We start from the raw sequence: 20,713 nt of genomic DNA, 5'->3' as shown, positions 1-20,713 counted from the left end.
CGTGGCCTGGCACTTCACACCTGGTGGAGCTGACCCACTGGTTTGCCTTGTAACGCCATCTTCCCCCAACCTGGAGGAGCGTCAGTGCGCTTCAGTTCAGGGTGAGTTGGCTGTGATGGTATTCCTGGTATGTAGAGCTAACCTTGTCAGAGTTTTAGCTTCTGCAGACGTCTCTTTCTTTCTCTTTCTCTCTCTTTCTCTCTTTCGACCTGGGATAACTGTCCACAAAACTCTTGGCTAGAAAACAGAAACATCTGCCGCCACTGGGGAGGACCTCGGCTGGATGATTTAGCAGCTGAGCCGTGATGCTGACAGCTAGTGCTCCCTGTCCTAGCAAAAGCAGCCGCTTAGCGAAGGGAACACGTAACGGAGGGTCTCAGGAGAAGGGAGGAATCTAACAAGCCAGGAGCTGGGTCCCAGAGAAAAAAATTGACAAATTTGTCCCTTGCTGACCCACTTCAGTTCCCCCCAACTCACCAACTTCAGCGAGTTAAATCCCAAGTACTGTAAATAAGGCCGACCTTTGAGAGCCTTCTGATGTCACATTTGTATGTCTTGAGAGGCACCTGTGTGGGTTTGGATGCATTCCAGGTGGGTTTTAGCTGTGAGCCCCTAACTTTTTCTTGAAATTCATGTGAAAAAAGTAAAGCACACCCAGCAGCACCGCTGGGTGTTGTGAAGTGCCTGCGCGGGTTTAATGTGCTTGTTTTGTTCTGTTCTGTTTTATAGCTGCACGAATACAAATCCTCGTCGCATCGTATTTTTCGGTTGAACAACATAGCGAAAGCACTTAAGTTTTTGGAAGATAGCAATGTAAGTGTTTGAAGCACATCCTGCTAACACAAGCTTGTCCTGTTAGGAAAAGGACGTCATTTGAAGTTCTGTGCTGGTCGCAAGAGAAGCGTGAGACGGGGACTGAGCTAAAATGGTCAAATTAAACTGCTTAAATTTCACAGAAATCACTCAGATGACCCCTCCGTTGGGAACATAGTCCCTGACTCCGTGCCCACCCACTTTGCAGCCATCAGGATTAAAACTCTGATGTACGTTCAGTCGTAGAAAGGCAGAGCAGCTAACTGGCTCTCAGATATTTAGAATTCAGTTCACGTTTTCTCCTTCATTCCCTTGAATAAGAGTATGGTGAGCATGTCCGAGTGTAAAACTTTCTCTTGGAACTTAGAATATGGGAGAAGAAGGGGAAGAGGGGGCTAAGTGAGCCAGGGGAAAAAAGTTATACAATTCTCGCTTTCTTGATGTAACTTTCTAGACTCTGATGTTCTTTTTCTGTGCCTGGAACCCTGCTCCACATTCTTCACACAGGGGAGGGGGTGGCTCAGCAGGGAGGACGTTTCATCACGCCTCTCATTAGGTTTCACCGATCAATCCGGGTTAAAACAAAACCCAGCTTGCCCGACACACTGGCACATACAGTGAGATTTTATCATAAAGTAGGATTCATCTGGGGTTCTTCATAGTAACAGAAGCTGAACTCAGCTGATTTAAGCAGTAAAGGAATTTGTTGGAATATACCGAGTAGCCACAGAATGACTTGAAAGACCAGCGAATCAGGGACAGAACCCATGCCAGGCACCAGGACTACCGCAGAGCCCCCTGAAGAGACGGCAGGACATGCCCTCACCGCCCTGCCCCTGCAACCTCTGGGCAGCCCCACCACAGCCTGCAGAAGGAGCTCTCTCTGCTTTGTGGTCGTCTCAGCATCACAGGTCCAGATTCAAAGGCCCGGACAGGATGTGTGGCTGCACAGCCTGGGCCTCAGCCCACATTCCAGGGGCAAAGGAGGATGGGAAAGCACTTTCGCTGTCTGAACAGGGGTAGGCTCTGCTTCCCAATAGTCCCCTCCCAGTAGTTCTAGGAGAAAGTCCCAGGCACAGAGGGGAGGTTCAGATGGTGGCGGCCAACAAGCGCATTACAGTTCATGGCAGCACAATTCTGAACAGCCAAAAGGTGGGAACAACCCGCCTGTCCACCCACGGACAAATGGATTCTCAAAATGTGACCTAGATGGCCGGGTGCGGTGGCTCACGCCTGTAATCCCAGCACTTTGGGAGGCCGAGGCGGGTGGATCACCTGAGGTCAGGAGTTCAAGACTAGCCTGGTCAACATGATGAAACCCCATCTCTACTAAAAATACAAAAATTAGCTGGGCACGGTGGTGGGGGCCTATAATCCTAGCTACGAGGGAGGCTGAGGCAGGAGAATTGCTTGAGCCCTGGAGGCGGACGTTTCAGTGAGCTAAGATCTCGCCACTGCACTCCAGCCTGAGCAACAGAGCGAGACTTTGTCTCAAAAAAAAAAAAAAAAAGTGACCTATCCATACAGTGGAATATTATTCAGCCTTAAAAAAAATGAAGCACTGATAATGGATGAACCTTGACAACATGCTAAGTGAAAGAAGCCAGACGCAAAGGACCACTTATTATATGATTCTATTCATATGAAATGTCCAGGACAGGGAAGTTTTTGGAAATGGAAAGTAGACTAGTTGTTGTTTTGGGCTGTGGGAAGACAGGGGGATGAGGGATGGTAGCTCGAGGGTACAGTGTTTCTTTTAGAGAGGATGAAAATGTTCTAAAATTGATTGTAGTGATTCTTACATACATCTTTCAATACACTACAAAACATCGAATTTTATACTTTGAGTGCGTGAGTAGGATGGGATGTGAGTTATAGCTCATTAAAGCTTTTTATAAAGAAAGCCTATCCCCTGTTCATTAAAAGCCTCCCTTTCTGTTGAGTCAATGACACTGCTGGCCTCTGGCCAAACGTGGGCCAGCACAGGTCCTGGAGTACGGAGGACTGTTTCCAGTTCTGGCTTCCCCACTCCCAGGAACTGTAGGCAAATGGCATCTTCCCTGAGCCTCCGTTTCTACATCCGTAAAATGGAGGAGAGAAAAACAAAACCTACCTGGGAGAGTTTTTGGGGCTAAATGACTCATCCAGGTACAGGTTAGCCATGCACCAGCCAGACCAAAAGCTGCGTGGGCTCCAGCTCTCACTGCGTCACCCCCCTTGATTGATTACGTCTGATGCCCACCTGCTCCCTGGAGCAGGCATTGTGTATGGCTGTTCTTAGCAGTGTCTACTCCTGAATTGCAAAGGGCATGGTTTTTGTGATAATGTGGGGCCTTCAAACAGCCTCCTCAGATTCGTGCTGCTCTTCCTTCCACCGCATTGACCTCTAAATACTCTCCTGCTCTGTCAGCTGCCCACGTTTATGAGTCTGCTGTAATGCAGGCAAAACCCTCCTGCTGCATTTATCAGAATTACCTAGTAGGTCCTCGGTTTGCTTCCAGCAGCCATTTGGGTCACATTTACCAAGTGTCTTTTGTGGGCCTGAGAGACTTCTCAGCATTGGAGACAGACAGCTACATTAGAGACTCATCTGTGCCTTCAAGATGCTTAGGATCAGCTGGAAGAGACCTCACATGGATAGCATGCTGTATGTCACACCAGGGGCATGAAGATGGGGGATGATCCTGCAGAGGCAAAAACAAACAGCTGAGTCGGGGAAGGACTAGCCTAGGAACAGGTGTGGCAATGAGGAAGTGCAGTGCAGAGGCTTGGGAAGGCCTGGCCTTCTGTCATCCATCTGTGTAGTATTTTCCAAACTGCCTGCAGTAGCTGCCTTAAAGTCAAGGAACATTAAAGCCTCCATCCCCTCTATTTTTTCAAACAACTGTAAATATTCCAAATGCGAGCATACTATGTCAGCTTGGTGCCCCATTGGGCCCCATTTACCAGGCAGGTAGGACAAGTGAATGGCCCGGTGGGAAGGCAAGCCCAGGGGAGTGAGCCGGGTGGAAACGAGCATTTCAGATGCAGTCTCTGTCCCATTCCCAGAATCCACAAAATACTCAGTGGGCCCTTGCTGGTCACTTCTTGTCCCATTATTTCAGCCCACTGTCCCCAACAGGCTATAACAGCTCTGCTGAGCTAAAGCAGTGCCCAGAACTGGGTGGTGGATGCCAGGCAAGCAGCCAGGTCCTCTTTGCTCAGGGATTCAGATGCCGTTAGGTGCTGTGGCTGGCCCCTGTCCTCTCCTCTCTCCCCTGCAACCACACGTCACAGAGCACAGTGTTTATGCCTGTGTCAGAGATGGGCTGCCCCACAGGATCGGCTCTATGACTTGCAAGTTATTCAACTTCTCTGAGCCTGAACTTCCTCATCTCTAAAATGGGTATATTGTAAACACTAAAGGAACTGACCTGTGAAAAGCACTCTCCATTCTCGGGATGGCCGTCATCACTCACCAGGCCCCTGAGTTATCACCCTACATGTGATAACTAGGTGTGATACCACCTTCTCCCAGCCGCAGAGGGAGAGGGAATATTTCCATAAACCAGTTGGTCCACTTGTTTTCAATCTGGCAAAACTAGCTGAGTTAGGAGGAACAAGAGGAGGAAAGCATTGTCCCTGAAGCTCTGAACTGAAGTCTGGCTGTTAACCTTTTTGTTCACCACCAAAAACAAAATGGTGGCTGGGCACACAAGCCACAGTTTTTGGAAATATCTGCTCCTTGGGGCCTCGGACCACCTGCAGTCACCACCTTCCCTCATCCCAGTTCTCTGAGGGAACTGGGCACCTCAGGAGGGTGCTTTATTCCCTGCTCAGCCCTGCCCTTCCCCTCTTGGGATGGTGCACCATGGTGTTTACGGCACCCCTACAAGGCAGCTCTGTCTTCTCACTTTGAAACCTCAGCTTACAGGGCCACAGCTGTCACTTGCCGTTTGGGCTTCCCCCAGGTGAAAGGGAAGGCCAGGGTGATCAAGTTGACTAGCGGCTTTGATTCCCCTGGACTGGAATGTGCTCAGTAAGCCACAGAAACAGAAGGAGCTGTCAGAGCAGAGGCTTAGGAGACGAGCAGGCGAGTTCTCGTGGGTGATCCATCATGCAGGACGTGCGCTCGTGATGAATGTGGACGTAGTACTGCACCTGAATCCGATCGACTGTGTTATTCACAGTATTGACAACTTCCTTCCTGGCCTCCGACCTGCCAGTGATGAGCCTGTGTTTTCTGACTTATATTCTTGGCATCTGCCCTCAAAACAGACTGCAGCTTGGGAACCCAGAACTCTCCCTCGATTAGGCAAGCCCAGGCCTAAATGATTGGTGTTGTCAGAAACCCATGATGAACTGATAGGATCAGAGACCCATGTCAGACAGTTTAAAAAGCCATGAGGGGAAGAGAGAGAGGAAAGAAATAGAGGAAAAAGAAAAAGGTTTTGTATGAGATGCTCTCTTCAGGTTCTCTTTCCCCAGTCTACCAGGCAGAATTTTGCAGTGTGGACCTGATAGTGTATCTTGACTTTCTCTTTCTCCTGAAGAATGACTTAGACTTTTGCTTTATTAAGCGTTGTTAAGAAAGAAGAAAAACGTGTGGCAGACACCATTGTGGCCTGCAAAGCCTTAAATATTTACTCTCTGGCCTTTTTCAGAGAGGTCTGCAGAGCCCTGATCTGTGTCCAGTGCTTAGATTTTGTTTGTGGAATGAACTGATGACTTAGGGCAGTGATCCTCAAACCCGAGCATGCACTGGAATCGCCTGGCGCACTTATTAAAATACAGATTTCTGGGCCCACCCACAGAGTTTTTGATTCTGTAGACATAGGGGAGAATGAGCATTTCTAACACGGGGGTCCCACGTGATGCAGATGCTGCTGGTCCAGATGTCAGGTTGGCCTTAGGGATTTACCAGGAGCATCATTCTGTGGTCAGAACATAGTTAAATACATAGATAAGACCCTGAGGGTTTCTACAAGAGGCACATTTTAACTAATCAGTGGGATCTTTTCTAATGGTGCAGAAACCCTGGGTATAAACCTTATCCCAGTACACTATTTCTAATTAGCAGTCAACTCACCCACCACAGTCCGTGACTGCTCATGTCGGTGCTCTGTGTTTGTCCCAAGGACACGCTAAATCCAGGCGTGGTGGTGTTTATGTAGCAGACAGATGTACTGGGCATTTTCCATCTCTCTCGGAAAAGAATGACTGAAGCCTTACCAGCTATGTGACACTGGGCATGTTGTATTTAACCTCTCTGAAATTCCCTTACCTGAACTGGAGGGACAATAGAAGTACCTACTGATATGGTTTGGCTGTGTCCCCACCCAAATCTCACCTTGAATTGTAGCTCCCATAATTCCCACGTGTCGTGGGAGGGACCTGGTGGGAGGTCATTGAATTGGGGGAGCAGGTCTTTCATGTGCTGTTCTCATGATAGTGAGTAAGTCTCCTGAGAGCTGATGGTTTTATAAAAGGGAATTCCCCTGCACACGTTCTCTTGCCTGTCGCCATGTGAGACGTGTCTTGCTTCCCCTTCGCCCTCCGCCATGACTGTGAGGCCTCTCCAACCATGTGGAACTGTGTGTCCATTAATCCCCTTTCCTTTTATAAATTACTCAGTCTCAGGTAGTATCTTTGCAGCAACATGAGAACCGACTAATACACCTACATCATAGGTTTATTGTGAGAATGAACTGAGTTAATATTTGTAAGGGGTTTAGAATAGAGGCTGCACATGGTAAGTGCTGTGTATGTGTTAATTAAATACACTTTTGCTTGCTGAGTGTCCCTGAGAATGGCAGGGTAAGTAAGAAAAACAGGCTCATGCAAACACACACACACACACACACACACACACACACACACACACACACACACACACACAGAGAGAACCAGAAAATAACATATGTTATCCTCCCTGGACACCCTGCTTTAAGTTCATAAATTGCTTCCCTCCAGGTAAAACTGGTTAGCATTGATGCAGCAGAAATAGCAGATGGCAACCCTTCTTTGGTTCTTGGGCTGATATGGAACATAATCCTCTTCTTCCAGGTAAGATAATTTCCTTTCCAAAACACACAATCATGATCTTGTGTCTGCTGAGCAGCCACAGAAGAGAGTGGGGCCAGATCAAGGGAGGCAGTGAGCCTTAGTTTATGGCAGATTTTATCTTTTCTACTCACTGAAAAAGCACTAGAAGAATCTGGTTGCTAAAGTGTTTGAGTCTCTGTGATTTTAAAAGTGGTGCGAGTTCTCTAGAAGAGAATATCCATCCTCTTGGGTCTGGAAGAGTTAAATATTTACTTCAAAAAATAACTTTGTTCTAAAGTGTCACAAGAACCGGGGAATACTCCTGACCAAAAATGGAACTTGGTAGAGTTACTTTCCTGAAATCACTCAGTGTTCCTTAGAGGTGATTAAAGAGCTTGCACTAAAGATGCCTGAGGAAGAAGAATAACAGGCGAGACCTTATTGTTCTGTTCTTTGCAACTTCAGCCTCTAACTGGAAATGCAGATTTTATAGAGGGAGAACTGGATCTGTGATTGGAATAAGAAGATGACATTTTATTTTTATTTTATTTTTTATTATTATACTTTAAGTTCTGGGGTACATGTGCAGAACGTGCAGGTTTGTTACATAGGTATACACGTGCCATGGTGGTTTGCTGCACCCATCAACCCGTCAGAAGATGACATTTTAAATTGTGCTCAAGTTCATTTCCCTGTCAGAAGGAGAGAGCTGGTATCTCATTTTCTAGAGCCCACCCGCTTTTGGAATAGAAACTTGTGGTTCACTGTTCGATTACCCTCCCAAGAGTGAAAGTGATCCACACGGGCATGATTTGCTTGGATTTTGGTGCAATACCTGCATTTCAGAGAAGCATGAGCACAAACAAGGTCTGGAGACAATAGTTCCTGTTCTGAGTGAACCCTGAACTTAAAAAAAAAAAAAAAGACTGTCTCTCTCCGAGCCTCAGTTTCCATGTCTGTGAAATGGGAGCAGTGGTCATAATAGGTGGTGAGCATCAAAAGAAGCCATGTGGGCCGGGCACAGTGGCTCACGCATATAATCCCAGAACTTTGGGAGGCCATGGCGGCAGGGTCGCTTGAGCCCAGGAGTTCCAACATCAGCCCTGGAAACAGAACAAGACCGCATCTCTACAAAATACAAACAAAATTAGCCAGGCATGGTGGTGTGTGCCTGTAATCCCAGCAACTTGGAAGGCTGAGTCTGGAGGATTACTTGAGCCTGAGAGTTCAAGTCTATAGTGAGACATGATCATGCCACTGCACTCCAGCCTGGGCAACAGAATGAGATCCTGTCTCAAAAAAAAAAGAAAAAAAAAAGCAGCAGCAGCAGCAGCCACCATGTGTTATACATATGCTTCAATTACTGCTACCTGTTATTAAACTTCCTCAGAGATTCTGGAAACATCCTGAAGATGTGGTAAAAGTCAAGACCTTAAATCCACCACCGTAGGGCTTCATTCATTTATTTAACAAATGTCTATTGAGTTTCTCCAAGGTGCCAGGTGCTGAAAGTAAAAGGCCCTGCCCTCATGACCCTTCAGGATCACAGACAAGTCAATCCTATATGGTAGAAGGTGGTGCAAGAGCTCCAAGCAGGGGCAGCTAGCTCAGATGGGGGAGTGGAGTAAGGAAAACTTCCTGGAAGAAGTGACACCAGAGCTGGGTTTTGAAGGATGCGTAGGAGTGCGCTAGACCTCCTACTCATCTTTCAAACTAAGTTAGACTTAACCTACCCTGTGTGTGAATTGCCTGAGGGTGGTATTGAAACAGATTCTGATTCCAGTAGCTCTGGGGTAGAGCCTAGGGTTCTGCATATCTTACAGAAGTCCTCATGAGAGGAGTTCACTGATGGAGGGAAGGGACATCGAGGCAGCAAGGGCAGGATGAGCAGAGGCAATGGGGCTTGAAAGAGCTCAGTGAAGTCTGGGAGTGTTGGGCGGTGAGAGGAAAGGGGCGGCGGAGTCGGGTCAGGAATACCTGGTGTGAAGTGCTGGCTGGAGCTGGAGAGACTCCAGGAAAAGATGGTCCTCCCTGTAGAGTGTAATTACGTGCACCACAACCACAAGAAACGGTCAGGCCATCGCAAGTACTGCCTGTCCCCTGCCACAGCCATCAGAAAGGGTTTCTCTGCATTCAGAGAACCAATCCTGCATGAGCCGATCCCTCCAGCCATGGTCCATGTGGCCACCCGCCAGACAAGGGGCTTGCTGAGAGGGTGGGTCTGTTGCTGGGGTCTGAAATGCCATTTTCCTTCCAGATTAAGGAGCTCACAGGCAACCTCAGCAGAAACTCTCCATCTTCCAGCTTGTCCCCTGGCTCAGGGGGCACAGACTCAGACTCATCCTTCCCACCCACACCCACCGCAGAGAGGAGCGTGGCAATATCGGTGAAAGACCAGAGGAAGGCCATCAAGGCCCTGTTGGCGTGGGTGCAGAGGAAAACAAGAAAGTAAGCCACAGCCCCTCTCCCCACACTACTTCATTTAACTAGCTGCTTTCAGGCAGAGGAAAGGAGAATTAGTATTTATTAAGGTGCCAGTTATGTATGTGCCCATTGCTTCATACAGAATATCAGAACAGGGGGCAGGCGCGGTGGCTCATGCCTGTAATCCCAGCACTTTGGGAGGCCGAGGCGAGTGGATCACCAGGTCAGGGGTCAAGACCATCCTGGCTAACACAGTGAAACCCTGTCTCTACTAAACAATACAAACAAAATTAGCCGGGCGTGGTGGCAGGCACCTGTAGTCCCAGCTACTCGGGAGGCTGAGGCAGGAGAATGGCGTGAACCTGGGAGGCGGAGCTTGCAGTGAGCCGAGTTCACTCCACTGCATTCCAGCCTGGGCAACAGAGCGAGACAACATCTCAAAAAAAAAAAAAAAAAAAAGAATATTAGAACAGGAAACCCTGCATTTTTCTGGTTTTGCAGTACACACAAAATGCAGTTTGCAGAATGTTTGGTTTGCACAAAGCTGATAAGATTTGAATACAGATCAGAGGGGCCTTCATCATGTTGCCTCTCAACATGGGCATGTCTCTTGGATTCTAATGACTTGTGTGCATTTAAGCTTCAGGGTATCTTCCAGAGTCTGTACCTACTTTAAAATTAGTAATAATAAAGGCTGTAACATACTCAAAGTTAGGTCAGACCTTCCAAAATCGAGACGGGAACTGGAGCCAAGTTCCGGCCCTGTTTCACCCCACACCGGCAGCAGAGTGATATTAGCAGTTTTGTATCAGGCCTTTTTACCAGCAGCAGGCCCACAGGCCCTGGACCATGGGCACAAATGCCAGACCAGTGTGGTGGAAACCAAACCAACTCGGGGCCGCCCCAGCTCCTCAACGTACAGACTGGTTGAGATCCTGGTGAATCATTTACTCTTCCAAGCCCCAACTGCAAATAGTATCCTATCACACACTGCCTTCCAGGACAATTAGGTGAAATTAAATAAAATCCATGAAAGAGCACCTTGCACAGTGCCAGCCCATATTAAGCACTTCACAAATATTGATTCCTTTATCCCCTGTGTGTGGAAATAAAAGAGGGAAGAGAGGTTGGATCTTTAGAGTTTTGATTGAGAGATCAAGCATGGTGGATTGAAATTGACAAATGTGAACCACCATTAAATGTTGTTTACAGAAATATCAACCAAAAAAAGTTCATTGTCAGGGGTTAGGGTAGAAGGGGGGTGTGATGTAAGGGAGAGGAAGTGTCTTGGGGTGATGGGACAGTTCTGTTTCTCTATTGTGGTGGTTACATTAATCTGTACACCACCCCCATGAAAAGTAACACCTGTGAAAATGTGAAATTCAAATGCAGTCTATAGCTTAATTAATAATTGTCTTGGACCAGTATTGGTGTTCTGGTTTGGATAATGCACCCTGGTAGCATAAGATGCTGTCACTGGAGGAAGCTGGGGAAAGAGTAGAGACTCTCTGTACTGTGTTTCAACTTCTTTTAGGTCTTAAATGATTTCCAAATAAAAAGGTGCTTGGTTGTTTTTTTTTTTTTTTTTTTTTAAGAGAGTTTATTGACCATGGTTGAGAGATTGGTGGAGTCTCCGGATAGATTCTAAAGGAAATTAGTGCCTGGCAAGATTCTCTCCTCTTTTGTCCTTCACTTTTACTTTTAAAAAGTTGAGGTAGCCTCCATTCTACAAAATAGAACGAAAGCTCTTTGCCCCTCACTTTTACAATGATGCTTTTATTTCTATTACTGATAATAGTAGCTGTCATTAGTGAGTGGCTTTCTTGGGCTCCCAACGTTGCATATTAGGTTGACCCTATGACGAGGCCGTTCTTCTGGGGCCAGGCTCGACTTTCCCCACAAAAGCCCCAGCAAGTTCACTGTGTGGAGTTTGAGGCCCAAGGCCATGGCACTAGAAGCATAGAGGGGACAGCTGAGGTACAAACTTGTGTCTTTCTGGTTCCATTTTTATGGCACAGCACATTCCATGTTATGTTTTCAATGTCACTGATACAAGGAATGGTCTATACAGTTGGTCCTTTATGTGTCTGGGAATTGGGGAACCCAGGGTCCTATTATGCCTCTTTGTTCAGTGTATACCCTCCTATTCCATTTGGCTGGAAATGGAAATGTGAGTGGTTCAGGGCAGCTCTCCCATGCTCAGGGACGAAGGCGTCTTCACCTGGCGAGGTCGGCAGCTCTGCCCCACTCAAAAACTCACGCAGCTGCTGCATGCTGACCTTGCACCTTTGAGTCTGTTTACTAACCAGCATCCTGGCCGCCGCTGCTGTTTTTCCTTCAGGTATGGCGTGGCGGTGCAGGACTTTGCGGGCAGTTGGAGGAGTGGGCTGGCTTTCCTGGCCGTGATCAAGGCCATTGACCCCAGCCTGGTGGACATGAAACAGGCCCTGGAAAATTCCACACGAGAAAATCTAGAGAAGGCTTTCAGCATCGCACAGGATGCCCTGCACATCCCCAGGCTCCTGGAGCCAGAAGGTAGCAGTGGTTCTCTCTTTCTTTCTAATAATTTTTTTTACAAATGTACCACTTGCTGTCCCATGTGGAAAATCTGGAAAATACAGAAAAATCTAATGAAGAAGATTTTTTCTCCTATATTTCTACCACTCAGATCATATGGATATTTTTCCAATATTTTATATGCCTCTAATTATATTTTTACATAATCGGTATCATTTACTGTATATATAATCTTGTACTTTTTATTTAACATATCATAAGTATTTTACATACTTCTATAATGTATTATGTATTTTTATTGGCTGCATAATAATTCATCTAGTGGGCATACTAAAATGTACTTAGTGGCTGGGCGTGGTGGCTCACGCCTATAATCCCAGCACTTTGGGAGACCGAGGCGGATGGATCACCTGAGGTCAGGAGTTCGAGACCAGCCTGGCCAACATGGTGAAACCCCATCTCTACTAATAATACAAAAATTCGCTGGGCGTGGTGGCGCAGTCTGTAATCCCAGCTACTCGGGAGACTGAGGCAGGAGAATCGCTTGAGTCCGGGAGGTGGAGGTTGCAGTGAGCTGAGATCGTGCCACTGCACTCCAGCCTGGGCGACAGAGCCAGACTCTGTCTCCAAAAAAAAAAAAAAATGTACTTAGCTCTTCCACTACTGGTAGACATTGAGGTTGTTTCTGAAATATTTCCTTTTGTATATAACAACACCGCAGTGAACATCTTAGTAAATAAAGCTCAACGTGCATCCCAGATTATTTCCTTAAGGACCAGGTTTCATTAGCAGAATGACAGAGGGGGAGAGCCCATGCCTGTTTAAAGGGTTTGGCTATCTCTGTGAAGTTGTCTTCCACGTGGGTTAGGCTAACGTAGGACTCCGTGTACCATATGTAGGCTGCCTGGTTCACCGTCCTTGCCCATGGAGCCAGCAGCGAGCTGGCTGCTCACTGTGGAAGGGACTAAAACAGCAAGGAAGAAGGGACAGAATTTTGGGAATAAGAAGCCCTAAATTCTATATCCTTGCTTCTCTGTTCATCAGCAAGCTGTGAGATTTCAGTTAAATGATTCACCACCTTTGAGCCTAAATTTCCTCAAGTGGAAAATAAAGAGAAAAAACCTTCAGTGATCTGTGGGATTCTTCACCATCAGGCATCCGGGAATACTATTGAAAGCGTATGTGTTTGTATCTCCTGCTAATTCCTGTGTCTCTCTTGACAGACATCATGGTTGACACACCAGACGAGCAGTCTATCGTGACTTACGTGGCACAGTTTCTAGAACGTTTTCCGCAGTTGGAAGCCGTATGTTTGCTTTTCTTACCTTTAATTCCGACACCATACATTTCCATCCGCTGGCCATCAGACGAAGCAGGGACGTGGGCAGCGTTGCTCTGTGTAACTAGCAGTCAAAATCGCCACTTGCTCCCAAGTCCCTTGAGCACGGCCTTACCACGTTTTAATTTCAGAATGATAGTTGTCCCCCTCATATGCGGGGGATACAGTTCAAGACCCCTAGTCGATGCTTGAAACTTTGGATAGTACCAAACCCTATATATACCATTTTTTTTGTATACATATGTATCTATGATAAAGTTTAATTAATAAATTAGGCACAGAAAGAGATTAACAACAACTAATAGTTACATAGAACAATTATAACCATGGGCCGACATCATTACTTTTGCAGTTTGGGGCCATTCTTAAGTAAAATAAGGGTTATGTGAACACAAGCACTTTGATATCATGGTGGCTGATCTCTGATCATCCAGACAGCTACTGAGTGAGTGATGGATGGGTGGCAGAGATGGCATGGATGTGCTAGACAAAGGAACGAGTCAAGTCCCAGGCAGGACAGAGCAGGATGGTGAGAGATTTCATCCCACTACTCAGAATAGCACTCCATTTGAAACTTAGGAATTGTTTATTTCTGAAATTTTCCATTTAATCTTTTCAGACCACAGTTGACCATGGGTGACTGAAACCTCAGAAAGCAAAACCTCAAATAAGGGGGGAACTATTTACATGTAACATGCATTAAGTTTCAAAGCAGGATGGAAACTGACGCCTGTCACAGACCTCTTCCCATGACAAACTTTATTAAGATTATGAAAGATGCTTTCTTATAAAACGGATCTGCTTCTTGATTTTTTAGATGTCAGATGGAACATGTTAGCATCTACCAGATTTTTATCAATGTTAAAAATCATAAAAGACAATCATCATTGAAAAGTTTGCCTTTTTATTTTCAGAATTCCAGATTATACTTGGTGAGAGTTTTTTTGGGCACAGAATCAGACCTTTTAGAAGTTGTCCTGGCCCCGTTGAACTCCCACCCAACCCATGCACAACCCCGAGCTGATAATAATGACGCAATGACAGCCTTTTCTTGAATCCATTAGTAATTGACTGAACCCTTGCCCCTGGCTTAGGGGACTCAGAAATAAACTAGATGGCTGAGGTCCCTGGCCTTGTGGAGCGTTGTTCTAGTAAAGGAAACGGTTATAAGTGAGCAAAAACGTAACTTCGGGTAGTTATAAGTACCAGACAGAAAAAAAGAAAGCATAAAGAGTTAAACGATGCTTGCAGGAGAGGGGAGCTGCTTTTCTAGCTGGCTGCCTTGCGCCTGTGTCTCTGAGCTGCCTGCCATTCCTGCAATCCAGCATGGCTCAGTATCATAATCCTCTTTTATAAACGAAAATAAGGATCTCAAAGAAGCTTAAAGACCTCTCCATAGTCACTCAGCTATGAAGCACAGAGCTGGGGTTTGGACCCTCTGTGTTTCCAAAGTTCAGGCTCTTGTTTCCCTTACAACATGCAGCTGAAACTGGGGCTCTGTTTTGTACAGAAGAGCTTCCCAGGATCCTCCATGCCGTGGCTTTCATCCTGGCCCCCACCTGTGTGTGTGTTTCCTGCCTGTCCCTGCACCACATACGGACCCCTTACAGGGTGCTTTGGAAGCAGGAATTCCTGGGCTGGAATGCCAGTTCTCCACTTGGAGCTGTGGGACCTCAGGCTGGCGACTTGACCTCTCTGATACACATCTATATTGAATGTGTATCTATTGAATGTGTGTCACCTGTAAAATGGAAATCTGACCCACATTTCAGGGTTATGTGAAGAATAAACAGTTTTGTGAAGTACCTAGTACTGTGCCTGGAACAACAGTGGATGTTTAGTGAATAAGGGTGACTTGGTCAATGGGTATAAAGTTACAGTTACATAGGAGGAATCAGTTCTGGTATTGTATTGCAGAGCAAGATGGCTATAGTTAATAATAATGTAACCAGTGGCTCACATCTATAATCCCAACACTTTGGGAGGCTGAAGCAGGAGGATTGCTTGAGCCCAGGAGTTAAAGACCAGCCTGGGCAACAAAGCGAGACCCCATTTTCTTTTCTACAAAAAAGAAAGAAAGAATAATATACTGCGTATTTCAAAATGTCTAAAAGAGAAGATTTTAACTGTTTTCATAACAAAGAAATGATAAATATTTGAGGTGATGAATATATTGATTTCTCTGATTTGATCATTTTACAATGTATACATGTTTTAAGATATCACATTATACTCCATAAATATATACAATTATTATTTGTCAATTAAAAATTTAAACAGAATCAAAAGAAAGGGATCCGGCCCTGCCAATATCTTGATTTTAGTCCATTGAGGCCTGTTTTGGATTTCTGATGTCCAGAAGTGTAACATAACAAATTTTTGTTGTTTTAAGCAAAAAAAAAAAAAAAAGTAGTGATTATTATTTTGCAATTCAATTTTCCTGGCCTGTTACTGTATTTTGAAATACTAGGCATTGGGGCTTTCATTAGCCCTGAGCTCTTAATCTGTAGGCAGAGTTTGAAATCAACTAAAACATACGGTATTTGTGTGAGTCAAAGCCACAGCTAAAATTGAGCAAATCTGACACAGATCTCCCCAATGCTGAGGTCAGAAACTGCAGATGGGAAAAGATTGAGCCAGAAATAATACCTGGAGAAAGTCATTCTGGTTCACAGAACATGCTGCATCACTGCAGAACAGTCTATTTACATCTACAAGGGAATACAGATGAGAATTCACAGCTTATCCAGACACGCGGTGAACTGTTCTTAACAATTCTGCTGAGTTATTTCATTTCAGTAAACATTCGTTGGGCCCTGACCGTGTACCACACATTGTTGCTAGCTTTGTGGCCCAGCACATGGTTTCTTTTGGTAAATGTGCCATATGCATTTGAAAAGAACGGGTCTTATACAGTTAAAGAATACTGGTATTCTTTAATATGCTGTTAATATGTTAATATGCTATTCTAATATTCTATATTTATACTGATTTTTCCTGCTTTCCTGATCCATTAATGTAGGAGAGAAATGTTGAAAAAAAAATCTCCAACTGTGATTGTGAATTTATTTCTGCTCTTAGTTTTGCCAGTTTTTGTTTTATATATGTTGATGCTATGCTGTTAAGTGCACAGACACAATTTATTATATTTTCCTGATGACTTGATTGCTTTATTTTTATAAAATTTCCCCCATCTTGAAGTGTGCTTTGTCTGATATGAACATAGCCATAGCAGCTTTCTTATGATTAGTGCTTGTGTCATAACTTTTTCCATTTTTTTCCTTTCAGTGTATGTACACTTATATTTAAAGTATGTCTCTTGTAAACAGTATACGGTTGGGTCTTGTATTTATTCTGACAAACTCTGTCATTTAATCAGTACATTTTTCATATGTTTATACGGGTTTAATCTACCATCTTGGTTATTGTTTTCCATTGGTCTGATATGTTCTATGCTCCATTGTCCTTCCTTCTTAACTTTTTGGGGATTATTCAAGAATTCCTTTTGTGTGCATTTATTCCCTTTATTGGTTTTTTAACCACATCACCTTGTTTTATCTTTTTAGTAGCTGTTCTAGTGATTATAATACTCATCTTTAACATACACCAGCTTACCTTAAATTAATTTACTACTTCAAGTACAATGCATATTTTACATATTTGTATATATTTTATATATATCACATATATAATTTTACTTCATCTCCATTACTTTTGCTACTATATTGTCATTTACTTTACTTCTGCATATGTTTTAATCCTCAATACTTTGTTATTTTTGCTTTAAATAGCTAGTAGGCTTTTTAAGAAAACTTTGAAGTAGTCTTTTATATTGACCATGTATTTACCATTTCCAATACAGTTCATTCCCTCCTTTAGGCTTTATATCTGAGATTGTGTTCTTTGAGCCTGAAGAACTATTTTTTTTGTATTGCTTGTAGCACAGATTAGTTATTCTAGAGCCTTTGCTTGCGAATTCTAACTCCGGGTCCTATATGGGTCTATATCTAGTGATTATTTCTTCTCTTGATTGTGGATTTCGTTTTCCTGCCTCTTCATGTCTTGTGATTATTTTATGTCAAACTTGGTATATAAAAGAACAACAGAGGTTGAAGTAGATGTCATTTTTTTCCCTCAGGAAATACAGCCCTTTCCCAAACAAGTGTGTAAGATGAGGAGCTATCGTTTTGATCATATCAGCGTCAGTAGGAGCTATGTTGCAGTTTTATTTAATTTCTTCTCTCTGGTTTTAAATGATTTGAGGCTGAAGTCAATTCACACTATCGGTGCATTGGGAGTGAAGCACTGCAGTACCACAGAGTCATTTTCTGATTTTCAGCCCTGCCCCCAGCTGGCTGTTACACAGCAAAATTCCCTGTGTGGGCTAATTAGTATATGAAGAGAATTGCTTTTGTGTTTGGAGGGCTTCCAGATTCACTCTCTCATACCAGCCCACACAATCAATAAAGATTTGGCTGATCTTTCCTTATCTCAGGTGGATTAGCTCTTCTCCAAGTCCATACCCAGACTAGGCAACATGGTCCTCAAGCATGAAGGGGCTGACAATCTCTGCTCACTTTAGAAGGGATTGTCCTTCTTTACAGCTTGGTTTATTGAGATTCGTTAATCCATAGCTTTTTAAAAAACATGGTATTTTATATTTTTATTTATCTGATGTTTTCATATGTCAGCAGGAACAAGAGTCTTCTCTAACCATTTACATCTTAGAACACTTTGCATTGGTTTGAAGTGGCTTTTTCCATTTTTGTTTGTTTGTGTTTTGGGAAAGGTGGATATGGGTTGTACTTAAACCCTCTTCTTACTCATGTTGCTCTGTGCTTTTTTTTGTTGTTGTTCTTTTGTTTTTTTTTGTTTGTTTTTGTTGTTTTTTTTTTTGCAGGAAGATATTTTCGATTCAGATAAAGAAGTTCCTATTGAATCCACTTTTGTTCGCATCAAAGAAACTCCTTCTGAACAGGAGAGCAAAGTCTTCGTTCTGACTGAAAATGGGGAGCGTACCTACACTGTTAACCATGAAACCAGCCACCCACCACCCTCCAAAGTCTTTGTCTGTGACAAGCCCGAGAGCATGAAGGAATTCCGCCTGGATGGTGTTTCCAGCCATGCGCTGTCAGACAGCTCCACCGACTTCATGCACCAGATTATTGACCAGGTCCTGCAAGGGGGCCCAGGTAAGACCAGTGACATCAGTGAGCCTTCTCCAGAATCCTCCATTTTATCATCCAGAAAGGAGAACGGGAGGTCCAACTCTTTGCCGATCAAGAAAACAGTTCACTTTGAGGCTGACACCTACAAGGATCCTTTCTGCAGTAAGAACCTGTCCCTTTGCTTTGAAGGGAGCCCAAGAGTGGCAAAGGAATCATTGAGGCAGGATGGACATGTCTTGGCAGTTGAGGTTGCTGAGGAAAAGGAACAGAAACAGGAATCCTCGAAGATTCCAGAATCCTCCTCTGACAAGGTCCCTGGTGACATTTTTTTGGTGGAGGGCACAAACAATAATTCTCAGTCTTCTTCCTGTAATGGTGCTTTAGAGAGTACAGCCCGCCACGATGAAGAAAGTCACTCTCTTTCATCCCCAGGAGAAAATACTGTGATGGCCGATTCCTTCCAGATCAAGGTTAACCTGATGACTGTAGAAGCTTTAGAGGAGGGAGACTATTTTGAAGCCATCCCATTAAAAGCCTCAAAATTTAACAGCGACCTAATATATTTTGCTTCCGCCAGCCAGGCTTTCAACAAAGTTCCTTCACCTCATGAGACAAAACCTGACGAGGATGCTGAGGCTTTTGAGAATCATGCTGAAAAACTAGGTAAAAGGAGTATTAAATCTGCTCACAAAAAGAAGGATTTGCCAGAGCCTCAAGTTAAGATGGACAAACATGAACCTCATCAGGACTCCAGAGAAGAAGCTGAAGGCTCTTCTTCAGCCCCAGAAGAGACACCAATGGATAAAAAGCCAGAGGTGCATGAAAAGGCCAAGAGAAAGTCCACCCGTCCTCATTATGAGGAAGAGGGAGAAGACGATGACCTCCAGGGTGTGGGCGAGGAATTATCTTCCAGCCCCCCAAGCAGCTGTGTCAGCTTGGAGACCCTTGGGAGTCACAGCGAAGAAGGCCTGGATTTCAAGCCCTCCCCACCCCTCTCAAAGGTTTCCGTCATTCCCCACGACCTCTTCTATTTCCCACACTATGAGGTTCCCCTGGCTGCAGTTTTGGAGGCTTATGTAGAAGACCCAGAGGATCTAAAAAATGAAGAAATGGATCTCGAAGAGCCAGAGGGCTATATGCCAGACCTGGACTCCAGGGAGGAGGAGGCCGATGGCTCTCAGAGCAGCTCCAGTTCCTCGGTGCCAGGAGAGAGCCTCCCCAGTGCCAGTGACCAGGTGCTGTATCTCAGCAGGGGTGGTGTGGGTACCACACCAGCCTCAGAACCCGCTCCACTGGCCCCCCAGGAGGACCATCAGCAAAGGGAGACCAAAGAGAATGACCCCGTGGACAGCCATGAGGTACTCATCCGTGGGATTTGGGAACCCTGGGTCCTGCCTGGGAAACTTGACAGTTCTTTGTCTGAAGCTCAGCTTCTTGCTCCATAAAATAGCGATGAGGGGGCTTCCTTTGGGACTCCCATGGTGCAAAATTCAAAGAGGCACCTACTGTGAGGCTCGGGCAAATGCAGGGTTGGCACCTGAGAGTGAGCACCTCCTGAAATCCTGCACACGGGCACCTCACTGGCTTTCCCCCAGTCCTGGCCCTACTCACAGGGATGCTCTAAGGATCAAGTGAGGTCACCTTTGAGGGTCCAGCAGAGGAGGAGCAGAAATGATTTCAAAAGCAGTCATTGTCACAGGGCAAGGGTTGAAAAACTAACCGTTGCATACTATTCTCAGTACCTGGGCAGTGGGATCAGGAAAGCACATCTCCCTTATCCTGTTACACATACATTTCTAACACAGAAACCAAATATTAGTGCCCAACAGGAATAAGTCCTTTAAAAATCAAAAAAGCTCACCATCACTGATCATTAGAGAAATGCAAATCAAAACCACAATGAGATTCCATCTCACACCAGTAAGAATGGCGATTATGTCAGGAAACAATAGATGCTGGCGAGGCTGTAGAGAAGTAGGAATGCTTTTACACCATTGGTGGGATTGTAAATTAGTCCAACCATTGTGGAAGACAGTGTGGTGATTCCTCCATCTGATTTCAGAACCAGAAATACCATTTGACCCACCAATCCCATTACGAGGTATATGCCCAAAGGAATATAAATCATTCTGCTATAAAGACATACATGCACACATATGTTTATTGCAACACTATTTACAATAGCAAAGACATGGGACCAACCCAAATGCCCCCCAGTGATAGACTGGATAAAGAAAATGTGGTACATATATACCATGGAATACTATGCAGCCATAAAAAAGAATGAGTTCATGCCCTTTGCAGGGACATGGATGAAGCTGGAAGCCATCATTCTCAGCAAACTAAAACAGGAACAGAAAACCAAACACCGCTTGTCCTCACTTATAAGTGGGAGCTGAACAATGAGAACACATGGACACAGGGAGGG

General features: G+C 44.9%; 1 protein-coding gene across 2 annotated transcripts in view; it reads left to right on the top strand.

Moving 5' to 3' along the window:
- CLMN (calmin) overlaps positions 1-20,713 on the top strand; it is a 131,191-nt gene that overhangs the window by 100,269 nt on the left and 10,209 nt on the right. For both annotated transcript variants that reach the window (XM_004055651.5, XM_019009776.4), the window contains exons 4-9: positions 730-813; positions 6,766-6,858; positions 9,095-9,285; positions 11,603-11,796; positions 13,002-13,084; positions 18,018-19,643. In XM_004055651.5, the coding sequence (XP_004055699.3) occupies positions 730-813; positions 6,766-6,858; positions 9,095-9,285; positions 11,603-11,796; positions 13,002-13,084; positions 18,018-19,643 (2,271 nt within the window). The remainder of the gene's footprint in view (positions 1-729; positions 814-6,765; positions 6,859-9,094; positions 9,286-11,602; positions 11,797-13,001; positions 13,085-18,017; positions 19,644-20,713) is intronic.

Source organism: Gorilla gorilla, chromosome 15, assembly GCF_029281585.2.
Source record: "Gorilla gorilla gorilla isolate KB3781 chromosome 15, NHGRI_mGorGor1-v2.1_pri, whole genome shotgun sequence".
In the NCBI taxonomy this organism is placed as follows: domain Eukaryota; kingdom Metazoa; phylum Chordata; class Mammalia; order Primates; family Hominidae; genus Gorilla; species Gorilla gorilla.
This window is presented reverse-complemented; position numbering and strand designations above follow the sequence as displayed.